Source organism: Calliopsis andreniformis, chromosome 9 (assembly GCF_051401765.1).
Source record: "Calliopsis andreniformis isolate RMS-2024a chromosome 9, iyCalAndr_principal, whole genome shotgun sequence".
Taxonomy (NCBI): domain Eukaryota; kingdom Metazoa; phylum Arthropoda; class Insecta; order Hymenoptera; family Andrenidae; genus Calliopsis; species Calliopsis andreniformis.
Genome location: NC_135070.1, coordinates 5,517,619 through 5,528,626, shown reverse-complemented (window position 1 = coordinate 5,528,626; position 11,008 = coordinate 5,517,619). Strand labels below are relative to the sequence as shown.

Here is an 11,008-nt window from a genome sequence, read left to right as displayed (position 1 = left end):
GTGGTTAAGTCAAACTGTTTGTGTGACACATATAACGTACTTTTATGTACGACTGTGACAATGGTTAAAGATGTAAAACATGCAAGTTCTGTGGAAAAATCTTTGCTAATTATATCATGCTCGGTAATTTCGTGGCTTAATTAAGTTCAAAAATTACCAGCACTCATAATCATGAATGCCAATAACGATGCTGATATTTATGGTCTCATAACCGAATTAAGCAAACATATATTAGAAAGGTATCGTCCTCCTCATCAGAACACTCAATTTACTTACGATTACGATTATGACAACAAGAGAGTTAAACGTCTTCGGACGAGGGCTTTTGAAATATTACTAAAGAAGACTGATGTATCAGCTCGTAGTCAAGGTAGTATTAATACATTAGTCTTACAGATTTGTATGTATTGATTTCTTTCTATTTTCATAAATAGATGGTACGGAACTTGAAAAAAGGGATCCAATAGTGGAACTACAGAAATATGTCTTTATGTTAAGAGTAGGATTAAGACGTTCATACGATGCTGATACATTAGAACAGCTCTTGCAAGATCTTCAAGATTCTTCTTCTTTAGAAACATCAGTTTGTTCTGTGTTGCAATTACTAATACAATTGAAAGATTTGAGTGTTAGTCCTGAACCGATAACAGTAAGTTTAAAATTGTTGAGCAAGAAATATATCAAATTTTATGTTTTTCAAAATATTTTATTGAACATTTTAGAATATATTTTACTATGGCAAACCAAACTCTGCTTTACCTGAAATTAGTTATTCCAATAAGGTACCTATGTACCAAATGTATCCTATGGAATGTTTCATATTATCAGATAAACTTGAAGCAACTTTAGAACCACAAAGGTTTCAAATTACACATGCAACACCTGTAGCTGTTATGAATGAATTACCTTTGCTATATGGAGCAATAAAATCAACAAGTGCCATTGGCATTGAATCTATGGGGTAAGTTATATAAAAATTCTTTCTAATTCTAAATTACTCTTAATGTTATTCTTACATCATAGCATGTTGGATGCTCCTAGTTTTATGTCTTCCCATGCATTCGATACAGTGTCAATGCAGGCACTAACATCTCCAAATCTACATTTTACAAGTACTTCAATTTTGGATACACATATTCCACAAGAAATAGTGGTAAGGAAAAATTTTCAAATTAAACTATACTGTTCTTATATGTAAAAAAATATAGAAATAGGATGTAAAATCATATGAAAAGCTAAAAATAATAAAAAATTTATAATTGGTTTCTTACTACAGACATATGGAGATGAAGATGAAGATAAAATTGAACATGTATTTCCACGGGACAAAGAACCAGCTATAACAAGTTACACAAATCTTCCCTCTACGCATACAGAAACAATTATCATAGAAAACGAAAGTGTCACAGACAATACATGGAAATCTTCTAATCACAGTGTTATTAATGAATTAAATTATAGTACAAGTACTTGGAATCATATATGGGACCAAGTTGATATTACTACTGAAACTGCTATAGAATACCGCACATGGGAATATTTTGGGGAGATGCAAGCAGTAAAGGAATCATTATTCATGACTGATTTACCAGCTGCAATAGTACATTTGGCCAAAATCAGACAAACAAGTAGTTTGTCATTGTTACCAGAAAAGGTAAAATTTGCATATTAATTATTTTACAAATAACTGTTTTGTCGTTGCTTGTACTTACACTTTCATTTACTTATTGAATATAGATTATGAACTCTGTACAACTATTGGAGGAAATTTCTATTGAACAATTTGCTACCAATATGAGATCAATGTTACTTGGTATAGAATCAGACACATTTGCATATATACATACAGTATGTATTAGAGTTAATTAATAAATTTAATTAATAAGTGTACTGTACAATTAATTTTAATTTCTTAGACAGGATTTACCTTACGAAAAAATATTAATGTACATGGTGTATGTTCAGAAACATTGGAAGAAACATGTCAAGAAGCTATTAATTGGGGTAATTGCTTCAAATTTTTATCACATTTTGTTACGCCGAATATACAAAATGGAAAACAAATACAAGAAGGACTTATATTTAAGGTTTGAATTTAAATTTTACAAAATATTAAAAATTATAGAACTTTATGAATTTATTTCTGATTGATATTCCGTAGGCAATGTGTACAAGTATCAAAGAATTACTACTTTATTATCAAGCAGCACTCCAAAAAATTTTTTCTCGTAAAAATAAGACAGAGGGAATATTACAGACATTTCTGAAAGTACGTCCAGTTGCTGTATTAATTATTAAGGTTGCTGAATTTTGCAAACCTTACAAAGAGAATCAGTACGCGCTGAAAGAAGGAAATGGTATCCTTACTAGAATCTACAATGAAGCTATAAAAGTGACAGATAATAGAGTTGCTTTAGTATTTTATTCTTTATTAAAATCTTGCTGTGAAGTTTATTTTCAGTATGTATTTTTACGAAAGCAGGAAAAGTATTTCTCCTTGTGTTTTGCATTTATAGCATAACAAATTTTACTTATTTATAGATTTTTACAAAAATGGATGTTTGAAGGAATATGCGACGATATTTATGGAGAATTTATGATTAAAACACGTTCACAGTATTTACGTAATAGAGGTCACAAATTTTGGACAAAAAGTTTTACTGTTTGCAATGAAGCAATTCCAGGTTTTTTAAGTGATTTAACAGAATCAATTCTACAATGTGGGAAAACAGTACGTCTTCTAAGAATCTGTGATTCCAAGGTAAACATTTATGAAAGAAGAGGATACAAAATATTATATAATTACTTATAATATTGATTATATTGTACTAACTTAAATGAGAATTTAGAATCCCGTGTGCCATATCTCTATAACTGAGCAGCCTGAAGTAAAAGTTTGCTTAAGTGTAACTGCACTGCATGAACAGTCATCGAGATGTCGAGAATACGAGGAAAAGGGTAAATTTGCCCTCGGCCCAATATTTTCGCTTGCTACAGCTATTTCAAATAGAAAACAATTAGAAAAAGAAATGGCAGAATTTGTTATTCGCGGTCAACGTAATACATTGCTAAGAATTCGTGGTAAGTAGGCCCTTTTGTCTGAGAACAAATATAAATGGTATTAATAAAATAAAGCAAAAACAATGTTTTATATTATTTACCTAAAATATCTTCAGCGGAACGAGAAGATGCACTTAAGAAAGCAGCGCAAACAAAACGTGATCTTTTGGCAAGTTTGAAAGAACAGTCGTTAATGCATCAGCGGAGAAAAGAAAGTGAAGCGTCGAATAAGATATTTAGACAAAACGAAGACGATAAAAGAGAAAATGCTATGCAAGAAAATTTGCTACATATTGAACGGTATTGTGAACTGTGCTTAGTATTCAAACAAATACAAATTATAGTTGTATTTCTATTTGTATAAAAACATTTTAATTAAGGTTTTTAATTTCAGAACAAGCATCATAAATTATTATGAAACTCTTATGAACGATGTTGATAAACGTTGTATACGTTCTCAATGGCGCGTTAAAAGAATGACATTTTATGATAAAAGAGTCCATGCCTTAACTACCACAGAACAGAATCCGCGGATTGAAACTCCAGCTGCATTTGAAGATGAAAATAAAAATTATGCAAGAATGTCCTGTCAAGCATTAAATGAAACTACGTCTGATACGAGAATACTACCAACTGAAATTAGTCAGAGAAATATGACACAAAGTCACGAACGTGAAACTATAAGCAATGACAATAAGGAAAGTGATTTTCGCGATTTCTTAAATAATCAGAGATTAGAAGAATTAAGCGAGAAAATGTTCTCAAAATTTTCACAGGACAAAAATACAATAACAATTGCTGTTAGCAATGTTGATCAATCGTGCATTACACCATCTACAAATGAGTCGAATAATATTTTACAAAATATACCTACTTATAAACATCGTACATCGACAATTGAAAGGCCCACTTCTCTAAATGTTTCTAAACTCGACAATATGACAACAACGTTGCAAGTAAATATGACACCGAACAATAATGAACCTGACGTTCAAGTCAAGATTACTCCTAATGCAAACGAATTAGTCCGAAGTGTAGTTAGTAGCGAAGAGAATACAATAAATTTAAATCAAGACAATGACTTGGAAACACCAATGTCATTGTTTACAGATAATTTTACTTCATCGATACAGACTCCTAATTCACAAGCTCATAACTCAGAAGTCCTCACAGAAATTTCGACCAGTGACTTATCGAATTCCCCTTATACGTATATGAAATCACCTATAGGTATAAAAGAGGAGTTAACGTTTCCTGAGCTATTCGTAACAGCACGTGCTGAACCAGTATTTTCAACATCGGTAACAGCTGCTCCTCTAACCGTTACTGACGTTGAAATACTTGATCACACCTCTCTTCAGGCCTACTTAGAAAAATCGATTCGTATTCCTCTGAATATACAAAGACATCTTGTCAATAATGCTGTTATTAAATATTTTTTGGAAGAAAATAATTTATTGCTACATTTGCACAGTCTACGCAGCTACTTCTTCTTGCTGAATGGAGAATTCGCAAAGAGTTTGACAGATTCTCTTTACGCTCGTTTATACGAAATCTCAAAACCTATTGAACTGTTCAATTCTGCAACGTTAACCAATCTTTTAAAACGAGCGCTTATTAATTCGTTCAATAATGTCTACATCAACTCGGAACTTCTCAGCCTTTCAGCGACAGATACACCGGCAGAGTTATACGTAAATTTCTGTTGTTCGTTAAATATTTTTTTTTCTGATTCCATAAATTTTAAATGTTTATACCTTTTGAAGAATAGCTATTTTATTTGTAATTTAATTAAATTATAGATATCAGATCCAAACGCACTGGATTGTCTTTCTCTTAACTACAAAATAAGTTGGCCTTTGAATATTATACTTGATGAGACAGTCATGCAACAGTATGGAAAAGTGTTCAAATTTTTAATAACGAGTGGTCGAGTTTCATGGGTGTTACAAGAAGATTTTAATATCCTAAAAAGAAAACGAAAAGTAGCAACTTCGGAACAGTATCATAAAGTATGTGTATATCATATATGTTGCTAAGTAGAATCCAATTTTTCGAAAATCAAGTTAATAATTAATTTTTAATTTTTTCAATAGTTACAACTATATAGGCATGCGATGACTCAATTTATGAACGCCTTACATAATTATTTAACGTGCAGTGTGTTGTACGCAAGTTGGACCGAATTTGAGAAAGATTTAGGAAATTCTGTAACAGTAGATCAAATTTACTTGTCACATGTAAACTACGTGAAACGGATACTCTCCAGGTAAGAAACTTACCACACTTACAACAAGAAATAATTAAAAATATATGTACCTATTTTTTATTCCTTTTTCAGGTGTATGCTTAATACTCGTGGTGAAAAAGTCCGAATATGCTTAAACAATATATTTAAAGTTATTTTAAAATTTCATAATAGATTAAGGTCTCAAAATTGGATTGTTAAATCCACCGGATATGTACATCCAAATTTTAAGAAGCTGGAACAAATGTATGGAGCATTTTGTGAATTACGCACATATATGGCGCATATAGCGTATAAATTAGCTACCAGCGGCTATCAACCACATTTAATGCATTTCTTGAATTCTCTTAATATAAATCATCTGTATAATTTAACCACTAAAAATCATGGAAGTTCTTCACAGCAGTAAAAAGTAATTATATTTCTTTCTCGTTTTATTCCTTTTGTTCTTATACGTCATACCTTTCATTGTTCTTTAATCTTTTCATATTACTATTATTTTCATCTTTCAATATTTTTCAAACTATCTACATAGGAAAAGTATAAATCGTATTTCGATCATCCAAAAATCATGACTACATAACTTACAAAACGTGCGACATCATTTTCGTTTTATAAAAGTATGACTTCTATGACATTGCTACACAGTAGCAGATATTGATGTATCTTTGGCAAGTACGATAGCACAACGTGAGCATAAACCGTCTTCTCGAGTCTCAAGATATCTTCTGCATCGACTGCACAATGTTTTATCGATATTCTCTATTTGAATTCGCGTTTCTGTAACTGTATCGTTTTCGATCAGTACTATCGAAGATACTTGTAAAATTTCACACAAGTCAGACGAGGATGGCTGTCTCTTGTCATGCAGAAGCTGTATAAAATAAAAGTAAACTAAATATTGTTTCACATTCATTATCCTGAGTTACCATTTAGATATACTTACAGAAAGCGAATAAAAATCGTCTTTCGTAGCGTCTACAACAACTGATAATTTCCATGTATTGGTACTAACAATATTTAACAAATTGCTTCTTAATCGAAGCGCCGCATCCATATATTCTACAATTTTTGGTTCGTTCCAAGAATCTGGTATCTTATACGTAGTATAGTGCAAAGGTACTGATTCTGCAATCACAAACACACATTAATATAAAGGTACCTTATAAATATTTTCATCTCTCAAAAAAAATTCAGTTCACCAGAATTTTCGGGATGATGTAACCATGCTTCTTCTGCTAAATGTGGAACTACTGGAGCAATAGTTCTTAGAAGAACAATTAAAATTTCTCTTACAACTTGTACAGCCGCAGCTCGTGTTGGAGATGTTATTTCATCACAGTAAAGTCTGTCTTTAATTAAGTGGCAGTACAAACCAGATACATCATTTGCTATAAAATGCATGATAGCTTTACTCGCATGATGATACTCATAATTGTTGTAGTACTCTTGCATCTAATAACATACAAATATTATTGTCCTATTTTTATCTTCAACAACTATTTACAACTAAATACTATTAGATACCTTCGAGTATATAAATTTCAAAAAAAGCATAAGTGGAAAAATATGGTTTTTTACCTTTTTGTAATAACTATACAACGTGTACAGCATGTATCTGTCGATAGTTTTATATTGTGGTTTGCAGTGTACATTATGATGATCAGGATGTAGGACACCCAACAGAAATCGTAATATTAAACGTAATCTATTGATAGATTGTTTAGATCCATCCAGTAATGTTTTTGAAACTGGTACTTGTGTATTTTGACATCCATGACTAGCCACCCACCATCTACATTCGTAACATAAAATAAAAAAGTACAGTACTGTATGAATGTTAATATAATGTATTATGATCTAATTGCATTTATGTTTATACAACTATAGTTTATACCTTAAGATATCCACACCATAAACTGGCTTTTTTTGCATATTGGAACCACCTTGTAAAAGTTCCTCCGGATTTACCACGTTTCCTAACGATTTAGACATTTTTTCGCAGTTTTCATCTACTGCAAATCCATGCACAAATAATTCTCTAAACAATAAAAACATAAAAAAGAAATACACGTTATAAGACCAGTATTCATAATTTTCACGTGTAATATATTTTTTTATTTACCGATAAGGCGGACATTCTTGCAACGCAACAGACGTTATCAAAGATGTTTGAAACCATCCATTAAATTGGTCATATCCTTCCAAATAAAGGTTTGCCTTGCCTTCAGGTAAAACTGCTGACCAGGAAATACCACTGTCAAACCAAATGTCCATGATATCCTAAAAAACATACTCACATTAGCAAACAAGAAATAAAAAACTTACTTTAGTTAAAAAATGCTATACCTTTCCCCTTTCAATGTCATCTATATCAATATTCTGTTCCTTAATTATATCAGATCCTATTAACTCTTCTACTGAACATTTCCACCAACAATCTGAACCATGCTTATCAATTGAATGACACAAGCGTTCAACCAATACTCTAAATGAAACATGAAAAGTAGTAAGGAACAAAACCATAACTCATTATATATCTGTGGCTATATAACGGAACAGTGTAAGTTACATTTCCAAAAAGTTTGAGTGCGTACATTAATTGAAATCTACAATACAAAATTTGTATTTTTAACAAAAGGAGATTGAATTACAGAAACTCCTCCCTAAAATAACGAGAATATGAAACGCAACACTATAATACAGAAGTAAGGTTCAAAATTTTGAATGTCAATATCTTGGAAGTAAAAATATGTAATTTATACTGTTTTACCTTACAACCATAGATATACCATTGTAAGAAATACCTGTTTGTTAATACTTTGCCTGTTGTTTTACTGTAGAATACTGGTATAGGTACTCCCCAGGAGCGTTGTCGTGAAATACACCAATATGGTCGTTCTTTTAATCTTGCAATTAAAGCATTTGTAAAAGATTTTCGATTGCATTCGGGATATACTTTTACATCCGAAATATTATCCTTATACAATCAAAATGAATATATTTTAGGTATTTATTAAGCACTATCAATGATAAATATATATTCTAAATGTTCAATTGAACATTAGTAAAAAAAATATAACAAACTAACTTACAATAATCTTTTGTCGCAAAGAATTTACATCAATAAACCACTGATTACTGGCGCGGATAACTACTGGTTGTTTTGTTCGCCAATCATAGGGATAACTGTGTGTGAACTTTTCAATATGCAATATATTTTGTGCTAGGTGATCTAAGATTTTGTCATTTCCTTCTGTCAATACGTTCAATCCATGGAATTCCACACCAGCTGCTTCTGTATATTTACCTTCAATATCCACAAGGGATAACTGCAAGATATTGCAATCTTATTCATTATTAGAAGCAACAATAGAAAAATAGTTAGTGTGCACAACAAGAAAGAAACTGACACAATAGAGGCAAGAAGGGTATTTTACTGATTCCACGTGGCCCTATTTGTGTAGTTCTGCCTACGAATAAGTAACAAATGCCTAATTTCGTCTTTAGTGGAGAAACGTAAGTATACAGACATACTCGATTATCAAAAGGACGAGCTGGCACATCTAATTCAAAATGAGGTAGAGTCAATCAGACCTGCATTCCTTTCACGTGATTTCTTTCCAGCTGTGCACAGTATTAAACAACTTACAATAGGGATACTATTTTCAATTGCAACAAGAAAGTCCTCTGGACCATGCGCTGGAGCAATATGTACTAAGCCAGTTCCCTTATCCATTGTAACATGATTTGAGGCCAAAAATGGTAATTTTTTTTCATTTAAGGGATGAAGATACATAGTTCCCTGTAACTCCTTACCTAATATAAAATGTCCATTTATTATTAATATTTTTAAAATTAAAATTTAGTAACAGTTATTTCGATACTGCATTTCTATTTGTATCATATAAAAACTAAGAAACTTATAAATTCTAATGTACAATAAAATTTACCTTCAATACGTATTATTGGTCTCAAAGAACCTATCTTGGATTCAACGTTTTCTAACAATTCTTCACTAATTATGTTTACATTTCCTTCAATATCTTCTGCAAAGCAATAAGTAGCATTCAGAGAGAAAGCTAGAGCTTGATTAGCCACTAAAGTCCATGGTGTAGTGGTCCATATAAGAGCATATACAGAACGATCTTTGAAGAAGCTTAATTTTTCAGGGAAATTGGCAATGCATAAACGTACAATTGCTGCTTTACTTTGATGCTCTGTATTATATTCTAATTCAGATTCTGCTAATGCTGTTCTACAATATAAAATATTTGAAGACTTTCTCTGTCTGTAAAGGTAAATTTAATCAAACTGTATTCTACCTGGAAGAGGGAGACCAATAGACTGGCATGAAGTCCCTAAATACAATACCCTTCTCATATAACTTTATAAATTGATGGAGTTGATTTTTTATATAGGAAGGATTATTTGTAAAATAACACCCAGATTCATTCCAATCAGCCATGACACCCCATGACTGGAAAGCTTCTTTCTGTTTGACTATAGCTTCTTTGGCATATTTTCGAGCTATATCCACAAAAAAAAAGCAACTAAGTATATATTCAATACTATAAAAAATATACAAAATGCTATAGTTCATTAGTTATACCTCTTTCTCTAATTTCCAAGGGATCTTGTACATTAACATTATGAATAGCTTTCAGTTCAATTGGTAATCCATGGCAATCCCACCCTGGTACATAATGAACTCGTTTTCCATGCATAACATGATTTCTCAATGTTATATCTTTAAGAATCTGAAGTATTGCAGAAATTAAAGTACAACTATTCAAAATACTAAGACTTTAAACTTCTACAAAAGTAAAACCTTATTGATGGCATGACCCATATGAGGAACTCCATTCGCATAAGGAGGACCATCATGTAGAACAAATTCTGGTGCTGACAAATTCTTTCTTTGCCACTCGTATAGTTCAGAGAAACCACATTTCTAATAAAAAAAATATCATAATAGAGCAAATGTGTACAAGAAACAAGCAGTGGTACACTATTCCAGAATTGTCTACCTTTGCCAAGTACTGATCCTTCTCTATCCTTTTTTTACCATTAAGTTGCGCTGGAAATTGCGTGCGTGGAAGCAAAACTGTATCCGAATATTTATGCTGTTTTTTCGACGTGTTATGTGTGTCAGTACTATCTACTAATTGCTTGTTCATCAATTTCCGACATATAAATAACGTTCGCCTCTGACTAACTGACAGTTTGTACATATTTACGATTTTGTAATGGCACAAAAGCACATCCAGTTTACAACGCATCATGTTAATTTATAGTGTAAACGTTCCCGGCGAGGTATCAAACAGTATCGTTTATAACATTAATGCTCAATGTTGCTTATATTATCTCACGTGTGTTCATTATCAAACGTATGCAATTCTACTGACAAAAAATGATTGTTGCTACAAAAAACAAGGACCGATCGCGCATATTATTTAGTTCAAATGCACGATCGCATACTTATTGTTAGATACCAGTAATATTCGTAAGGTGCATGTACCTTTGACGGGCAAGAATTATAATCATTACATCGATCTTGTGATATTTGCAATTAAAATTGAATAGACGACAAAATAGAATGCGTTGTAATGAAAATTCGATAAGAAAGAGAAAGCATTACAGACGAACGGTAAACAAGGAACCAAAGTAGTAACATAGGTAGGTTAGTCCGTTCTGGTT

General features: G+C 31.7%; 2 protein-coding genes across 3 annotated transcripts; one reads left to right on the top strand and one right to left on the bottom strand.

Moving 5' to 3' along the window:
* The first annotated feature begins 141 nt into the window (after positions 1 to 141).
* Grip163 (gamma-tubulin complex component 6) lies at positions 142 to 5,717 on the top strand. The gene is made up of 15 exons (XM_076385760.1): positions 142 to 370; positions 435 to 649; positions 723 to 961; positions 1,024 to 1,153; positions 1,277 to 1,654; positions 1,738 to 1,848; positions 1,917 to 2,087; positions 2,162 to 2,460; positions 2,542 to 2,761; positions 2,850 to 3,081; positions 3,177 to 3,360; positions 3,455 to 4,754; positions 4,863 to 5,072; positions 5,157 to 5,329; positions 5,402 to 5,717. The coding sequence occupies exons 1-15, from the start codon at positions 172 to 174 to the stop codon at positions 5,715 to 5,717; spliced, it is 4,377 nt and encodes a 1,458-aa protein (XP_076241875.1). The 5' UTR covers positions 142 to 171.
* Ilers-m (Isoleucyl-tRNA synthetase, mitochondrial) lies at positions 5,437 to 10,948 on the bottom strand. 2 transcript variants are annotated; one of them, XM_076385763.1, is made up of 16 exons: positions 10,830 to 10,948; positions 10,339 to 10,708; positions 10,140 to 10,262; positions 9,921 to 10,068; positions 9,634 to 9,838; positions 9,262 to 9,566; positions 8,961 to 9,127; positions 8,404 to 8,640; positions 8,116 to 8,288; positions 7,658 to 7,796; positions 7,434 to 7,591; positions 7,206 to 7,349; positions 6,890 to 7,103; positions 6,511 to 6,763; positions 6,255 to 6,436; positions 5,437 to 6,182 (listed from the first exon to the last, which is right to left on the bottom strand). In XM_076385763.1, the coding sequence occupies exons 2-16, from the start codon at positions 10,591 to 10,593 to the stop codon at positions 5,949 to 5,951; spliced, it is 2,937 nt and encodes a 978-aa protein (XP_076241878.1). In that variant the 5' UTR covers positions 10,594 to 10,708; positions 10,830 to 10,948; the 3' UTR covers positions 5,437 to 5,948. The 2 variants fall into 2 exon arrangements, with proteins under 2 accessions (XP_076241878.1, XP_076241877.1); XM_076385762.1 differs by having other exon boundaries at positions 10,339 to 10,731; positions 10,830 to 10,925.
* Positions 10,949 to 11,008: the final 60 nt, after the last annotated feature.

Bases quoted from the DNA above. Each gene is read 5' to 3' on its own strand.
- Ilers-m (XM_076385763.1), bottom strand. From the start codon at position 10,593: ATGATGCGTTGTAAACTGGATGTGCTTTTGTGCCATTACAAAATCGTA. The intron at 8,289-8,403 runs GTAAGTTAGTTT...TGATTGTATAAG, and splicing joins CTTTGCGACAAAAGATTATT to GATAATATTTCGGATGTAAA. The intron at 7,104-7,205 runs GTATAAACTATA...TTACGAATGTAG, and splicing joins TATGGTGTGGATATCTTAAG to ATGGTGGGTGGCTAGTCATG.
- Grip163 (XM_076385760.1), top strand. From the start codon at position 172: ATGAATGCCAATAACGATGCTGATATTTATGGTCTCATAACCGAATTA. The intron at 650-722 runs GTAAGTTTAAAA...TGAACATTTTAG, and splicing joins TTAGTCCTGAACCGATAACA to AATATATTTTACTATGGCAA. The intron at 3,361-3,454 runs GTATTGTGAACT...TTTTAATTTCAG, and splicing joins AATTTGCTACATATTGAACG to AACAAGCATCATAAATTATT.